General features: G+C 48.5%; 1 protein-coding gene across 1 annotated transcript in view; it reads left to right on the top strand.

Annotated features, from left to right (window-relative positions):
- Positions 1-17,261, top strand: part of GCKR (glucokinase regulator) — a 60,803-nt gene extending 43,542 nt beyond the window's left edge. The window contains exons 14-20 of the mRNA XM_072144086.1: positions 7,746-7,822; positions 9,089-9,185; positions 9,292-9,389; positions 9,797-9,880; positions 12,047-12,196; positions 16,737-16,871; positions 17,015-17,261. Coding sequence (XP_072000187.1) covers positions 7,746-7,822; positions 9,089-9,185; positions 9,292-9,389; positions 9,797-9,880; positions 12,047-12,196; positions 16,737-16,871; positions 17,015-17,182 — 809 coding nt within the window. The 3' untranslated portion in view covers positions 17,183-17,261. The remainder of the gene's footprint in view (positions 1-7,745; positions 7,823-9,088; positions 9,186-9,291; positions 9,390-9,796; positions 9,881-12,046; positions 12,197-16,736; positions 16,872-17,014) is intronic.
- Positions 17,262-17,969: the final 708 nt, after the last annotated feature.

Below are 17,969 nucleotides of genomic sequence, written 5' to 3'. Positions count from 1 at the left end.
GGCTGTATACAGGATGTGTCTGGTAGTAGCTGGGCTGAGGTAGTACTGGCTGTATACAGGATGTGTCTGGTAGTACTGGCTGTATAAGGGATCTGTCTGGTAGTAGCTGGGCTGAGGTAGTACTGGCTGTATACAGGATGTGTCTGGTAGTAGCTGGGCTGAGGTAGTACTGGCTGTATACAGGATGTGTCTGGTAGTAGCCGGGCTGAGGTAGTGTTGGCTGTATACAGGATGTGTCTGGTAGTAGCTGGGCTGAGGTAGTACTGGTTGTATAAGGGATGTGTCTGGTAGTAGCTGGGCTGCGGTAGTACTGGCTGTATACAGGATGTGTCTGCTAGTAGCCGGGCTGAGGTAGTACTGGCTGTATACAGGATGTGTCTGGTAGTACTGGCTATATACAGGATGTGTCTGGTAGTACTGGCTGTATACAGGATGTGTCTGGGAGTAGCCAGGCTGCGGTAGTACTGGCTGTATACAGGATGTGTCTGGTATTACTGGCTATATACAGGATGTGTCTGGTAGTACTGGCTGTATACAGGATGTGTCTGGTAGTAGCTGGGCTGAGGTAGTACTGGCTGTATACAGGATGTGTCTGGTAGTAGCCGGGCTGAGGTAGTACTGGCTGTATACAGGATGTGTCTGGTAGTAGCCGGGCTGAGGTAGTACTGGCTGTATATAGGATGTGTCTGGTAGTAGACGTGCTGAGGTAGTACTGGATGTATACAGGATGTGTCTGGTAGTAGCTGGGCTGAGGTAGTACTGGCTGTATACAGGATGTGTCTGGTAGTACTGGCTGTATACAGGATGTGTCTGGTAGTAGCTGGGCTGAGGTAGTACTGGCTGTATACAGGATGTGTCTGTTAGTAGCTGAGCTGAGGTAGTACTGGCTGTATACAGGATGTGTCTGTTAGTAGCCGGGCTGAGGTAGTACTGGCTGTATACAGGATGTGTCTGGTAGTAGCTGGGCTGAGGTAGTACTGGCTGTATACAGGATGTGTCTGTTAGTAGCTGAGCTGAGGTAGTACTGGCTGTATACAGGATGTGTCTGTTAGTAGCCGGGCTGAGGTAGTACTGGCTGTATACAGGATGTGTCTGGTAGTAGCTGGGCTGAGGTAGTACTGGCTGTATACAGGATGTGTCTGGTAGTAGCCGGGCTGAGGTAGTACTGGCTGTATACAGGATGTGTCTGGTAGTAGCTGGGCTGAGGTAGTACTGGCTGTATACAGGATGTGTCTGGTAGTAGCCGGGCTGAGGTAGTACTGGCTGTATACAGGATGTGTCTGGTAGTAGCAGGGCTGAGGTAGTACTGGCTGTATACAGGATGTGTCTGGTAGTAGCTGAGCTGAGGTAGTACTGGCTGTATACAGGATGTGTCTGGTAGTAGCCGGGCTGAGGTAGTACTGGCTGTATACAGGATGTGTCTGGTAGTAGCCGGGCTGAGGTAGTACTGGCTGTATACAGGATGTGTCTGGTAGTAGCTGGGCTGAGGTAGTACTGGCTGTATAAGGGATGTGTCTGGTAGTAGCTGGGCTGAGGTAGTACTGGCTGTATACAGGATGTGTCTGGTAGTAGCTGGGCTGAGGTAGTACTGGCTGTATAAGGGATGTGTCTGGTAGTAGCTGGGCTGAGGTAGTACTGGCTGTATACAGGATGTGTCTGGCAGTAGTTGGGCTGAGGTAGTACTAGCTGTATACAGGATGTGTCTGGTAGTAGCCGGGCTGAGGTAGTACAGGCTGTATACAGGATGTGTCTGGTAGTAGCTGGGCTGAGGTAGTACTGGCTGTATACAGGATGTGTCTGGTAGTAGCTGGGCTGAGGTAGTACTGGCTGTATACAGGACGTGTCTGGTAGTAGCTGGGCTGAGGTAGTACTGGCTGTATACAGGAGGTGTCTGGTAGTAGCCGGGCTGAGGTAGTACAGGCTGTATACAGGATGTGTCTGGTAGTAGCCGGGCTGAGGTAGTACTGGCTGTATACAGGATGTGTCTGGTAGTAGCTGGGCTGAGGTAGTACTAGCTGTATACAGGATGTGTCTGGTAGTAGCTGGGGTGTGGTAGTACTGGCTGTATACAGAATGTGTCTGGTAGTACAGGCTGTATACAGGATGTGTCTGGTAGTAGCCGGGCTGAGGTAGTACTGGCTGTATACAGGATGTGTCTGGTAGTAGCTGGGCTGAGGTAGTACAGACTGTATACAGGATGTATCTGGTAGTAGCCGGGCTGAGGTAGTACTGGCTGTATACAGGATGTGTCTGGTAGTAGCCGGGCTGAGGTAGTACTGGCTGTATACAGGATGTGTCTGGTAGTAGCTGGGCTGAGGTAGTACTGGCTGTATACAGGATGTGTCTGGTAGTAGCCGGGCTGAGGTAGTACTGGCTGTATACAGGATGTGTCTGGTAATAGCTGGGCTGAGGTAGTACTGGCTGTATACAGGATGTGTCTGGTAATAGCTGGGCTGAGGTAGTACTGGCTGTATACAGGATGTGTCTGGTAATAGCTGGGCTGAGGTAGTACTGGCTGTATACAGGATGTGTCTGGTAATAGCTGGGCTGAGGTAGTACTGGCTGTATACAGGAGGTGTCTGGTAGTAGCTGGGCTGAGGTAGTACTGGCTGTATACAGGATGTGTCTGGTAGTAGCTGGGCTGAGGTAGTACTGGCTGTATACAGGATGTGTCTGGTAGTAGCTGGGCTGAGGTAGTACTGGCTGTATATAGGATGTGTCTGGTAATAGCTGGGCTGAGGTAGTACTGGCTGTATACAGGATGTGTCTGGTAGTAGCCGGGCTGAGGTAGTTCTGGCGGTATACAGGATGTGTCTGGTAGTAGCTGATCTGAGGTAGTACTGGCTGTATACAGGATGTGTCTGGTAGTAGCTGGGCTGAGGTAGTACTGGCTGTATACAGGATGTGTCTGGTAGTAGCTGGGCTGAGGTAGTACTGGCTGTATACAGGATGTGTCTGGTAGTAGCTGGGCTGAGGTAGTACTGGCTGTATACAGGATGTGTCTGGTAGTAGCTGGGCTGAGGTAGTACTGGCTGTATACAGGATGTGTCTGGTAGTAGCTGGGCTGAGGTAGTACTGGCTGTATACAGGATGTGTCTGGTAGTAGCTGGGCTGAGGTAGTACTGGCTGTATACAGGATGTGTCTGGTAGTAGCTGGGCTGAGGTAGTACTGGCTGTATACAGGATGTGTCTGGTAGTAGCTGGTCTGAGGTAGTACTGGCTGTATACAGGATGTGTCTGGTAGTAGCTGGGCTGAGGTAGTACTGGCTGTATACAGGATGTGTCTGGTAGTAGCTGGGCTGAGGTAGTACTGGCTGTATACAGGATGTGTCTGGTAGTAGCCGGGCTGAGGTAGTACTGGCTGTATACAGGATGTGTCTGGTAGTAGCTGGGCTGAGGTAGTACTGGCTGTATACAGGATGTGTCTGGTAGTAGCCGGGCTGAGGTAGTGTTGGCTGTATACAGGATGTGTCTGGTAGTAGCTGGGCTGAGGTAGTACTGGCTGTATACAGGATGTGTCTGGTAGTAGCTGGGCTGAGGTAGTACTGGCTGTATACAGGATGTGTCTGCTAGTAGCCGGGCTGAGGTAGTACTGGCTGTATACAGGATGTGTCTGGTAGTACTGGCTATATACAGGATGTGTCTGGTAGTTCTGGCTGTATACAGGATGTGTCTGGGAGTAGCCAGGCTGCGGTAGTACTGGCTGTATACAGGATGTGTCTGGTATTACTGGCTATATACAGGATGTGTCTGGTAGTACTGGCTGTATACAGGATGTGTCTGGTAGTAGCTGGGCTGAGGTAGTACTGGCTGTATACAGGATGTGTCTGGTAGTAGCCGGGCTGAGGTAGTACTGGCTGTATACAGGATGTGTCTGGTAGTAGCCGGGCTGAGGTAGTACTGGCTGTATATAGGATGTGTCTGGTAGTAGACGTGCTGAGGTAGTACTGGATGTATACAGGATGTGTCTGGTAGTAGCTGGGCTGAGGTAGTACTGGCTGTATACAGGATGTGTCTGGTAGTACTGGCTGTATACAGGATGTGTCTGGTAGTAGCTGGGCTGAGGTAGTACTGGCTGTATACAGGATGTGTCTGGTAGTAGCTGGGCTGAGGTAGTACTGGCTGTATACAGGATGTGTCTGGTAGTAGCAGGGCTGAGGTAGCACTGGCTGTATACAGGATGTGTCTGGTAGTAGCTGGGCTGAGGTAGCACTGGCTGTATACAGGATGTGTCTGGTAGTAGCTGGGCTGAGGTAGTACTGGCTGTATATAGGATGTGTCTGGTAGTAGCTGGGCTGAGGTAGTACTGGCTGTATATAGGATATGTCTAGTAGTAGATGGGCTGAGGTAGTACTGGCTGTATATAGGATGTGTCTGGTAGTAGCCGGGCTGAGGTAGTACTGGCTGTATACAGGATGTGTCTGGTAGTGGCAGGGCTGAGATAGTACTGGCTGTATACAGGATGTGTCTGGTAGTAGCAGGGCTGAGGTAGTACTGGCTGTATACAGGATGTGTCTGGTAGTAGCTGGGCTGAGGTAGCACTGGCTGTATACAGGATGTGTCTGGTAGTGGCAGGGCTGAGATAGTACTGGCTGTATACAGGATGTGTCTGGTAGTAGCCGGGCTGAGGTAGTACTGGCTGTATACAGGATGTGTCTGGTAGTAGCCGGGCTGAGGTAGTACTGGCTGTATACAGGATGTGTCTGGTAGTAGCCGGGCTGAGGTAGTACTGGCTGTATACAGGATGTGTCTGGTAGTAGCCGGGCTGAGGTAGTACTGGCTGTATACAGGATGTGTCTGGTAGTAGCCGGGCTGAGGTAGTACAGGCTGTATACAGGATGTGTCTGGTAGTAGCTGGGCTGAGGTAGTACTGGCTGTATACAGGATGTGTCTGGCAGTAGTTGGGCTGAGGTAGTACTAGCTGTATACAGGATGTGTCTGGTAGTAGCCGGGCTGAGGTAGTACAGGCTGTATACAGGATGTGTCTGGTAGTAGCCGGGCTGAGGTAGTACTGGCTGTATACAGGATGTGTCTGGCAGTAGTTGGGCTGAGGTAGTACTAGCTGTATACAGGATGTGTCTGGTAGTAGCCGGGCTGAGGTAGTACTGGCTGTATACAGGATGTGTCTGGTAGTAGCCGGGCTGAGGTAGTACTGGCTGTATACAGGATGTGTCTGGTAGTAGCTGGGCTGAGGTAGTACTGGCTGTATACAGGACGTGTCTGGTAGTAGCTGGGCTGAGGTAGTACTGGCTGTATACAGGAGGTGTCTGGTAGTAGCCGGGCTGAGGTAGTACTGGCTGTATACAGGATGTGTCTGGTAGTAGCTGGGCTGAGGTAGTACTGGCTGTATACAGGACGTGTCTGGTAGTAGCGGGGCTGAGGTAGTACTGGCTGTATACAGGATGTGTCTGGTAGTAGCCGGGCTGAGGTAGTACTGGCTGTATACAGGATGTGTCTGGTAGTAGCCGGGCTGAGGTAGTACTGGCTGTATACAGGATGTGTCTGGTAGTACTGGCTGTATACAGGATGTGTCTGGTAGTAGCCGGGCTGAGATAGTACTGGCTGTAAACAGGATGCATACAGGATGCCCCCATTGGTATTGTAGGGTATTTGTACTGCCACTGGTGGTTGTGTAGGGTATTTTTCCTTCCTGTGGTGGTGCTGCACGGTATTTTTCCTTCCTTTGGTGGTGGTGCAGGGTATTTTTCCTTCCTTTGGTGGTGGTGCAGGGTATTTTTCCTTCCTTTGGTGGTGGTGCAGGGTATTTTTCCTTCCTTTGGTGATGGTGCAGGGTATTTTTCCTTCCTTTGGTGGTGGTGCAGGGTATTTTTCCTTCCTTTGGTGGTGGTGCAGGGTATTTTTCCTTCCTTTGGTGGCGGTGCAGGGTATTTTTCCTTCCTTTGGTGGTGGTGCAGGGTATTTTTCCTTCCTTTGGTGGTGGTGCAGGGTATTTTTCCTTCCTTTGGTGGTGGTGCAGGGTATTTTTCCTTCCTTTGGTGATGGTGCAGGGTATTTTTCCTTCCTTTGGTGGTGGTGCAGGGTATTTTTCCTTCCTTTGGTGATGGTGCAGGGTATTTTTCCTTCCTTTGGTGATGGTGCAGGGTATTTTTCCTTCCTTTGGTGGCGGTGCAGGGTATTTTTCCTTCCTTTGGTGGTGGTGCAGGGTATTTTTCCTTCCTTTGGTGATGGTGCAGGGTATTTTTCCTTCCTTTGGTGGCGGTGCAGGGTATTTTTCCTTCCTTTGGTGATGGTGCAGGGTATTTTTCCTTCCTTTGGTGATGGTGCAGGGTATTTTTCCTTCCTTTGGTGATGGTGCAGGGTATTTTTCCTTCCTTTGGTGATGGTGCAGGGTATTTTTCCTTCCTTTGGTGATGGTGCAGGGTATTTTTCCTTCCTTTGGTGATGGTGCAGGGTATTTTTCCTTCCTTTGGTGATGGTGCAGGGTATTTTTCCTTCCTTTGGTGATGGTGCAGGGTATTTTTCCTTCCTTTGGTGGTGGTGCAGGGTATTTTTCCTTCCTTTGGTGGTGGTGCAGGGTATTTTTCCTTCCTTTGGTGGTGGTGCAGGGTATTTTTCCTTCCTTTGGTGATGGTGCAGGGTATTTTTCCTTCCTTTGGTGATGGTGCAGGGTATTTTTCCTTCCTTTGGTGATGGTGCAGGGTATTTTTCCTTCCTTTGGTGATGGTGCAGGGTATTTTTCCTTCCTTTGGTGGTGGTGCAGGGTATTTTTCCTTCCTTTGGTGGTGGTGCAGGGTATTTTTCCTTCCTTTGGTGGTGGTGCAGGGTATTTTTCCTTCCTTTGGTGGTGGTGCAGGGTATTTTTCCTTCCTTTGGTGGTGGTGCAGGGTATTTTTCCTTCCTTTGGTGGTGGTACAGGGTATTTTTCCTTCCTTTGGTGGTGGTGCAGGGTATTTTTCCTTCCTTTGGTGATGGTGCAGGGTATTTTTCCTTCCTTTGGTGATGGTTCAGGGTATTTTTCCTTCCTTTGGTGGTGCTGCAGGGTATTTTTCCTTCCTTTGGTGATGGTGCAGGGTATTTTTCCTTCCTTTGGTGGTGGTGCAGGGTATTTTTCCTTCCTTTGGTGGTGGTGCAGGGTATTTTTCCTTCCTTTGGTGATGGTGCAGGGTATTTTTCCTTCCTTTGGTGATGGTGCAGGGTATTTTTCCTTCCTTTGGTGGTGGTGCAGGGTATTTTTCCTTCCTTTGGTGGCGGTGCAGGGTATTTTTCCTTCCTTTGGTGGTGGTGCAGGGTATTTTTCCTTCCTTTGGTGGTGGTGCAGGGTATTTTTCCTTCCTTTGGTGGTGGTGCAGGGTATTTTTCCTTCCTTTGGTGGTGGTACAGGGTATTTTTCCTTCCTTTGGTGGTGGTGCAGGGTATTTTTCCTTCCTTTGGTGATGGTGCAGGGTATTTTTCCTTCCTTTGGTGATGGTTCAGGGTATTTTTCCTTCCTTTGGTGGTGCTGCAGGGTATTTTTCCTTCCTTTGGTGATGCTGCAGGGTATTTTTCCTTCCTGTGGTGGTGCTGCACGGTATTTTTCCTTCCTTTGGTGATGCTGCAGGGTATTTTTCCTTCCTTTGGTGATGCTGCAGGGTATTTTTCCTTCCTTTGGTGGTGCTGCACGGTATTTTTCCTTCCTTTGGTGATGCTGCAGGGTATTTTTCCTTCCTGTGGTGGTGGTGCAGGGTATTTTTCCTTCCTTTGGTGGTGCTGCAGGGTATTTCTGACCTTCCCTTTTCCCTCTCTAGACTGGCAGGAGGTGCGAGGCTTCGTTAATGGAGGATACCGCACCCTGGAGAACCAGGATGGGGAGCTGACATCGCTAGTGAGTACCACATACATGGACAACCTGCCCCTGGCCTGTAATATCTGGGTGGCCCCCAGTGCTCAGGGCCCCAAGGAGCACAGAGAGGGACAAGGAGTGTTGTCATATGAGCAGCTCTTCTTAAATGGCAATGCCCAGGTGTCTCCAGTAGGTGTGTCCCCGTGTACCTGTACATCTCTGATAACTCCGCCCTGTAAGCAGATATTTGCACTCCACAGATCTGATAGGAGTTCCGCCCTGAAGCCTCATATGAAAATGTCATCTGTTAATAAAATCCAGTGTCAGCCGGGCCCCTGCAGTCTCCATGTCCCCTCCTTCTGGTGGTCCCCCTTGGCTGACACTGTCCGGTGACCATCATTCTCCATGTCACTTTCTTCTGGTGGTCCCCCTTGGCTGACACTGTCCGGTGACTATCAGTCTCCATGTCCCCTCCTTCTGGTGGTCCCCCTTGGGTGACACTGTCCGGTGACTATCAGTCTCCATGTCCCCTCCTTCTGGTGGTCCCCCTTGGGTGACACTGTCCGGTGACCATCAGTCTCCATGTCCCCTCCTTCTGGTGGTCCCCCTTGGCTGACACTGTCCAATGACTATCAGTCTCCATGTCCCCTCCTTCTGGTGGTGCCCCTTGGCTGACACTGTCCAGTGACCATCAGTCTCCATGTCCCCTCCTTCTGGTGGTCCCCCTTGGCTGACACTGTCCAGTGACCATCATTCTCCATGTCACTTTCTTCTGGTGGTCCCCCTTGGCTGACACTGTCCAGTGACCATCATTTTCCATGTCCCCTTCTTCTGGTGGTCCCCCTTGGCTGACACTGTCCAGTGAATATCAGTCTCCATGTCACCTTCTTCTGGTGGTCCCCCTTGGGTGACACTGTCCAGTGACCATCAGTTTCCATGTCCCCTTCTTCTGGTGGTCCCCCTTGGCTGACACTGTCCAGTGAATATCAGTCTCCATGTCACCTTCTTCTGGTGGTCCCCCTTGGGTGACACTGTCCAGTGACCATCAGTTTCCATGTCCCCTTCTTCTGGTGGTCCCCCTTGGCTGACACTGTCCAGTGACCATCATTCTCCATGTCACTTTCTTCTGGTGGTCCCCCTTGGGTGACACTGTCCAGTGACCATCAGTTTCCATGTCCCCTTCTTCTGGTGGTCCCCCTTGGCTGACACTGTCCAGTGACTATCAGTCTCCATGTCACCTTCTTCTGGTGAAACCCTATTAGTTGACACCGTTGACCTCTATGTCACCTCTCTCCTTGTTTTTCCTAGGGTGCCGAATTTGCCATCTCACATGAAGACTTTGTGAAGAGTGTCCTCCCATCAGTGACCGAGACTGACACCATCATCTTTCTCTTCACGCTGGATGGTGAGTGGAGATCCCGCTTCCTCTTGACCACATGTAGCCCTAGCGATGGAGTTCTGTCTTCTATGCCCCATGGGCTTTACATTGTCTGATGTCTATTTCTTGTCAGATGAAGTCACAGAAGTAGAGAAACTGATAGAATCTGTGAAGGAGAAGACAATCAATATCCATGCCATCTGCCACGCCACTGCCGGACAATACCTACCGGTCAGTATACCCAGGATGCCCCGCCTACCTCACCGGCCAGTGACCTCACCAGGCTGACCACTCACTGCCGGACAATACCTACCGGTCAGTATACCCAGAATGCCCTGCCTACCTCACCGGCCAGTGACCTCACCAGGCTGACCACTCACTGCCGGACAATACCTACCGGTCAGTATACCCAGGATGCCCCGCCTACCTCACCGGCCAGTGACCTCACCAGGCGAACCGCACACTGCCAGCCCAGAATGGAGAGCCATGATGAGTTGGAGAAAATGTAGTCATTCTTCATTGTGACTCTGCCCCTAGATTATACTGTATTATAAATTACTCCCATGTAACTGAGAAGTAGTCATAGCCCCGCCTCCACAAACAGGACCAGTAATGTCATTGTGTATCTTCATATCTAGAACACAACCAAGAAGATGATCCCCAACCCCATTGTCATCACATGGCCCATCCTCTTCCTGGAGTACGAGGGCAACTTCATCCAGGTAAACTCTACCACCTGCTCTATAGGTGCAATGTATTCCTCCCAGCGCACAGGCTGCTCTCCTCTCCTCATGCCAGCGCACAGGCTGCTCTCCTCTCCTCATACCAGTGCACAGGCTGCTCTCCTCTCCTTATACCAGTGCACAGGCTGCTCTCCTCTCCTCATGCCAGCGCACAGGCTGCTCTCCTCTCCTCATGCCAGTGCGCAGGCTGCTCTCCTCTCCTTATACCAGTGCACAGGCTGCTCTCCTCTCCTCATACCAGTGCACAGGCTGCTCTCCTCTCCTCATGCCAGTGCACAGGCTGCTCTCCTCTCCTTATACCAGTGCACAGGCTGCTCTCCTCTCCTCATGCCAGCACACACGCTGCTCTCCTCTCCTCATGCCAGTGCACAGGCTGCTCTCCTCTCCTTATACCAGTGCACAGGCTGCTCTCCTCTCCTCATACCAGTGCACAGGCTGCTGTCCTCTCCCTATACCAGTGCACAGGCTGCTCTCCTCTCCTTATACCAGTGCACAGGCTGCTCTCCTCTCCTTATACCAGTGCACAGGCTGCTGTCCTCTCCTCATACCAGTGCACAGGCTGCTCTCCTCTCCTTATACCAGTGCACAGGCTGCTCTCCTCTCCTTATACCAGTGCACAGGCTGCTCTCCTCTCTTCATACCAGTGCACAGGCTGCTCTCCTCTCCTCATACCAGTGCACAGGCTGCTCTCCTCTCCTCATACCAGTGCACAGGCTGCTGTCCTCTCCTCATACCAGTGCACAGGCTGCTGTCCTCTCCTCATACCAGTGCACAGGCTGCTGTCCTCTCCTCATACCAGTGCACAGGCTGCTCTCCTCTCCTTATACCAGTGCACAGGCTGCTCTCCTCTTCTTATACCAGTGCACAGGCTGCTCTCCTCTCCTTATACCAGTGCACAGGCTGCTCTCCTCTCCTTATACCAGTGCACAGGCTGCTCTCCTCTCCTCATACCAGTGCGCAGGCTGCTCTCCTCTCCTCATACCAGTGCGCAGGCTGCTCTCCTCTCCTTATACCAGTGCACAGGCTGCTCTCCTCTCCTTATACCAGTACATAGGCTGCTCTCCTCTCCTTATACCAGTGCACAGGCTGCTCTCCTCTCCTCATACCAGTGCACAGGCTGCTCTCCTCTCCTCATACCAGTGCACAGGCTGCTCTCCTCTCCTTATACCAGTGCACAGGCTGCTCTCCTCTCCTCATACCAGTGCACAGGCTGCTCTCCTCTCCTCATACCAGTGCGCAGGCTGCTCTCCTCTCCTTATACCAGTGCGCAGGCTGCTCTCCTCTCCTTATACCAGTGCACAGGCTGCTCTCCTCTCCTCATACCAGTGCACAGGCTGCTCTCCTCTCCTTATACCAGTGCACAGGCTGCTCTCCTCTCCTTATACCAGTGCACAGGCTGCTCTCCTCTCCTTATACCAGTGCACAGGCTGCTCTCCTCTCCTTATACCAGTGCACAGGCTGCTCTCCTCTCCTTATACCAGTGCACAGGCTGCTCTCCTCTCCTTATACCAGTGCACAGGCTGCTCTCCTCTCCTTATACCAGTGCGCAGGCTGCTCTCCTCTCCTCATACCAGTGCGCAGGCTGCTCTCCTCTCCTCATACCAGTGCACAGGCTGCTCTCCTCTCCTCATACCAGTGCGCAGGCTGCTCTCCTCTCCTCATACCAGTGCGCAGGCTGCTCTCCTCTCCTTATACCAGTGCACAGGCTGCTCTCCTCTCCTCATACCAGTGCACAGGCTGCTCTCCTCTCCTCATACCAGTGCACAGGCTGCTCTCCTCTCCTTATACCAGTGCACAGGCTGCTCTCCTCTCCTTATACCAGTGCACAGGCTGCTCTCCTCTCCTTATACCAGTGCACAGGCTGCTCTCCTCTCCTCATACCAGTGCACAGGCTGCTCTCCTCTCCTTATACCAGTGCACAGGCTGCTCTCCTCTCCTTATACCAGTGCACAGGCTGCTCTCCTCTCCTCATACCAGTGCGCAGGCTGCTCTCCTCTCCTCATACCAGTGCACAGGCTGCTCTCCTCTCCTCATACCAGTGCACAGGCTGCTCTCCTCTCCTCATACCAGTGCACAGGCTGCTCTCCTCTCCTTATACCAGTGCACAGGCTGCTTTATCTTATGTTGCATTATTAACCCTTGCAGAGGTTCCAGTGGGAGTTGAGCAGTAAATGGATACTGGACACAGTGACGAGTGGAGCCCATGTTCTTAAAGGAAAGATTTATCGCAACCTTATTGTGGACTTTAAGATCTGCAATTCCAAACATTTCCATAGGGCGGTGTCTGTGCTGCAGGTGAGGCCTCCAGAGATAAAGCTGGTGCTATCTATAATAATAATCAGCATTTATATAGCGCCATCATATCCCATAGCGCTGTACGAAACATAGGGGACATGTAATATTACATTACAGAGCACACACAGTCATAGGAGGGAGGGCCCTGATCACAAGAGCTTACAGTCTATAAGGATGAGGGAGGACACAAGAGCTTACAGTCTATGAGGATGAGGACACAAGAGCTTACAGTCTATGAGGATGAGGACACAAGAGCTTACAGTCTATGAGGATGAGGACACAAGAGCTTACAGTCTATGTAAGCTCTTGTGTCACCTCCTCATCCTCATAGACTGTAAGCTCTTGTGTCCTCATCCTCATAGACTGTAAGCTCTTGTGTCCTCATCCTCATAGACTGTAAGCTCTTGTGTCCTCATCCTCATAGACTGTAAGCTCTTGTGTCCTCATCCTCATAGACTGTAAGCTCTTGTGTCCTCATCCTCATAGACTGTAAGCTCTTGTGTCCCCCCTCATCCTCATAGACTGTAAGCTCTTGTGTCCTCATCCTCATAGACTGTAAGCTCTTGTGTCACCCCCTCATCCTCATAGACTGTAAGCTCTTGTGTCCTCATCCTCATAGACTGTAAGCTCTTGTGTCACCCCCTCATCCTCATAGACTGTAAGCTCTTGTGTCACCTCCTCATCCTCAGTCTATGAGGATGCGAGTCTGCGATGACTTGTAAAGAATCAACATATCTTGTCCTGTTGGCCTTAAGTGTTTACATATGTACAGAATATGGAAAAAAAAGTAGACGAAAGTGCTAAATCACATAACAGCTTAGTAGAGGCGCAGTATAGACCGGAGAAAGAATGGTCCACATTGAAAGACAAGCTGGGGCACATCGAAGATACATCCCGTAGAAAGAATATTAGAATTAGAGTTATCCCCGAAACGGTAACTGACAAAGAGTTGGAGGGATTTGTAAATAAGATGTTGTCCGTAGTAATCACAGAGGAAGTAAACTTGGACAGACTACCTAAACCCAAAACTGTAAAACCTAAATTGCCCAGGGACACGATTGTGACATTCCACGATTGATGCACGCAAGGAAACAACGGTCTGAAACCCGGAGCCATTTCAAGATCTTGAAATCTTTGGAGAGAAGAAGAGAGTTTGGAGAAAATACAAAAGTGCTGAGGGAAAACAATACAGGTTATGAGTGTGGGCTCCCAGTTATACCATTTGTTTGGTATAAAGGCCAACAATATACAGAAGCTGTAATAAGCCAAAGGAATTGGACTCGCTTCTAGAAAGCTGGGACCTGAAACAAAGCACAAGGACAGAACAAAGTCAGATAGAAAAAACTCAGACGGAATGGACACGAGTAGTAAAGAAATAGACGGAAAGGGGAAGAGATTAATATAGCAAAAAGAAGCAAAAAGGTACCTCCAATGGAGTATAAGATCCCGAGATGGTTGGAGGTGCTTCCCCCGAAAGTAATCGGTGCTGAAACAGAATATATGTGGAGTAACCTGTAATGTTTGTGTATGGTTATGTGTGGAATTGGTACCGGCAGAGTCAATCTCGGAAAATAGAGAAAAAAATTGTATCTATAAATGTGCGAGGTTTGAACTCCCCTGTAGAAAGGCCCTGTGGACAGAGGCGGAGGAATCTAGGGCTGATATTGTATGTATTCAAGAATCACATTTATTAGCTAAGGATATATTTGGATTAACACAAAAGGATTTTAATATCAGGTTCCATTCAAATTCCGTAAGCAAAAAAGCAGGAGTGAGTATCCTCATATAATCCCCTGTGCAATGTGAACTAACAGAGTGGGTGAAAGATCAAGAAGGGCGCGATGTGATTGTAATCGGGGGGATAAATGGTACTCAATACACACTGGCCACAGTCTATGCACCAAATATGGGACAATGCGGCTTCCTATAGTCAGTGTTAAAAAAAATAGAAAAAACTAAACAAGGGAGATTAGTGATCTGCGGGGATTGTAACTGCACTGCAGTGGGAGGCAGAAGAGAGACGGGGAGCATAATCCGGGAGTGGGACCTGCATGATATTTAGAGATACCCTGTCTCCCCTAAAATAAGACATCCGCAAAAAATAAGACCTAGTACAATTTTGTTCAGGCTTAGAAGTATAAGGCCTCCCCTGAAAATAAGACCTAGCGGCCGCCATTGCAGCAGCAGACTTGTCAGAATATTATACTACAATGTATAACTGCAGCAGCATACTTGTCAGAATATCACACTGCAATGTATAACTGCAGCAGCATACTTGTCAGAATATCACACTGCAATGTATAACTGCAGCAGCATACTTGTCAGAATATTATACAGCAATGTATAACTGCAGCAGCATACTTGTCAGAATATTATACTGCAATGTATAACTGCAGCAGCATACTTGTCAGAATATTATACCGCAATGTATAACTGCAGCAGCATACTTGTCAGAATATTATACTGCAATGTATAACTGCAGCAGCATACTTGTCAGGATATTATACTGCAATGTATAACTGCAGCAGCATACTTGTCAGAATATTATACTGCAATGTATAACTGCAGCAGCATACTTGTCAGAATATTATACTGCAATGTATAACTGCAGCAGCATACTTGTCAGAATATTATACTGCAATGTATAACTGCAGCAGCATACTTGTCAGAATATTACACTGCAATGTATAACTGCAGCAGCATACTTGTCAGAATATTATACTACAATGTATAACTGCAGCAGCATACTTGTCAGAATATTATACTGCAATGTATAACTGCAGCAGCATACTTGTCAGAATATTATACTGCAATGTATAACTGCAGCAGCATACTTGTCAGAATATTATACTGCAATGTATAACTGCAGCAGCATACTTGTCAGAATATTATACTGCAATGTATAACTGCAGCAATATACTTGTCAGAATATCATACTGCAATGTATAACTGCAGCAGCATACTTGTCAGAATATTATACTGCAATGTATAACTGCAGCAATATACTTGTCAGAATATTATACTGCAATGTATAACTGCAGCAATATACTTGTCAGAATATTACACTGCAATGTATAACTGCAGCAGCATACTTGTCAGAATATTACACTGCAATGTATAACTGCAGCAACATACTTGTCAGAATATTATACTGCAATGTATAACTGCAGCAGCATACTTGTCAGAATATTATACTACAATGTATAACTGCAGCAGCATACTTGTCAGAATATTATACTGCAATGTATAACTGCAGCAGCATACTTGTCAGAATATTATACTGCAATGTATAACTGCAGCAACATACTTGTCAGAATATTATACTGCAATGTATAACTGCAGCAGCATACTTGTCAGAATATCATACTGCAATGTATAACTGCAGCAGCATACTTGTCAGAATATTATACGGCAATGTATAACTGCAGCAGCATACTTGTCAGAATATTATACGGCAATGTATAACTGCAGCAGCATACTTGTCAGAATATTATACTGCAATGTATAACTGCAGCAGCATACTTGTCAGAATATTATACTGCAATGTATAACTGCAGCAGCATACTTGTCAGAATATTATACTGCAATGTATAACTGCAGCAGCATACTTGTCAGAATATTATACTGCAATGTATAACTGCAGCAGCATACTTGTCAGAATATTATACTGCAATGTATAACTGCAGCAGCATACTTGTCAGAATATCATACTGCAATGTATAACTGCAGCAGCATACTTGTCAGAATATTATACTGCAATGTATAACTGCAGCAATATACTTGTCAGAATATTATACTGCAATGTATTACTGCAGCAGCATACTTGTCAGAATATTACACTGCAATGTATAACTGCAGCAGCATACTTGTCAGAATATTACACTGCAATGTATAACTGCAGCAACATACTTGTCAGAATATTATACTGCAATGTATAACTGCAGCAGCATACTTGTCAGAATATTATACTGCAATGTATAACTGCAGCAGCATACTTGTCAGAATATTATACTGCAATGTATAACTGCAGCAACATACTTGTCAGAATATTATACTGCAATGTATAACTGCAGCAGCATACTTGTCAGAATATCATACTGCAATGTATAACTGCAGCAGCATACTTGTCAGAATATTATACTGCAATGTATAACTGCAGCAGCATACTTGTCAGAATATCATACTGCAATGTATAACTGCAGCAGCATACTTGTCAGAATATTATACTGCAATGTATAACTGCAGCAGCATACTTGTCAGAATATTATACTGCAATGTATAACTGCAGCAGCATACTTGTCAGAATATTATACTGCAATGTATAACTGCAGCAGCATACTTGTCAGAATATTATACTGCAATGTATAACTGCAGCAGCATACTTGTCAGAATATTATACTGCAATGTATAACTGCAGCAGCATACTTGTCAGAATATTATACTTAGCAGAATATTATGCTAAGCAAACCATCAAAGAATGCAAGCATGTATCTGCCTGTAGTAATCCATATGATATGAGTATATTCCATCATCCACACAGAGGTTGGCCGGGCACCCCCAGACCCGCTGCACAGAGAACCTGCTTCAGTCTATCTATGAGGAACAGACCCTGAACCAGCAGATAATGAATGCTGAGATGTCGCAACACATCAGAGAGGCGGCATCCAGGGACAAGGTGAGAGGACCAGAGGCCAGGACCATATATAATGATGTATAGGACCATATGTAATGATCTATGAAGATCTTACGGAGGAGCAGTGTCCCCTATAAGCTCAGCGGGTGGGACCCTCACATCTCGGCTCTAAATCTTCCCCCCAGGTGCTGCCGGTGGCCATCGTGACTCTGCTGCGGAGCTGCTCAGTGGCAGAGGCCAGAACGCGTCTCGAGTCCTCAGAGAGTATCCGGGCGGCCATCGAATCGTCGCTCAATGTCCCGGGAAGGAAGCGCGTTGCAGACGGTGCGGAGACATCCGGGCGCAGACGTTAAGATTCCCTTCCATCTCTCGGGAGGAAATTTCTATATTTCCATTTTTTATATCTCTATTAAATTTTGTCACAATTGCAAATCTGTCTTTAATTTCTAGAAGTGTCCAATGAGATGACAGGAATCCATCACATGATCAGACTGTAGCGGCTCGGCTTAGCGTGCTGTAACGGAGAGTCCATGAGGGCACAAGTCCAGATACACCAGGACCCGAAGGGGTCCCGAGGCTCCACTATCCTCCCCTGGTGTGCTGGCCGCGTACATATCACGTTATTGGTATATGCTTATCGTATACATTGACAATTAGTGGCGGGGGGCGTGGCTGATGCCCCTGTCCGGCCTCTACACCTCCTACACGTCCTCCTACACGTCCTCCTACACGTCCTCCTACACGTCCTCCTACACGTCCTCCTACACGTCCTCCTACACGTCCTCCTACACGTCCTCCTACACGTCCTCCTACACGTCCTCCTACACGTCCTCCTACACGTCCTCCTACACGTCCTCCTACACGTCCTCCTACACGTCCTCCTACACGTCCTCCTACACGTCCTCCTACACGTCCTCCTACACGTCCTCCTACACGTCCTCCTACACGTCCTCCCCTGCAGGATGAAAGACGCAGCTACATTCTCCATCCTTCATGCGCCTAGCAGAGGTAATGGATGTACAAGGGGAGCAGACGCTCTATATTACACCCCTCCCCAGCGCATATGCATAGCTCCCAACCGTCCCGATTTTGACGGGAAAGTCCCAATTTTTTTTTACCTCAATCCCCCCCCTTCCTTTT

This window comes from Engystomops pustulosus, chromosome 3 (assembly GCF_040894005.1).
Source record: "Engystomops pustulosus chromosome 3, aEngPut4.maternal, whole genome shotgun sequence".
NCBI classification, from domain to species: domain Eukaryota; kingdom Metazoa; phylum Chordata; class Amphibia; order Anura; family Leptodactylidae; genus Engystomops; species Engystomops pustulosus.
This window is presented reverse-complemented; position numbering and strand designations above follow the sequence as displayed.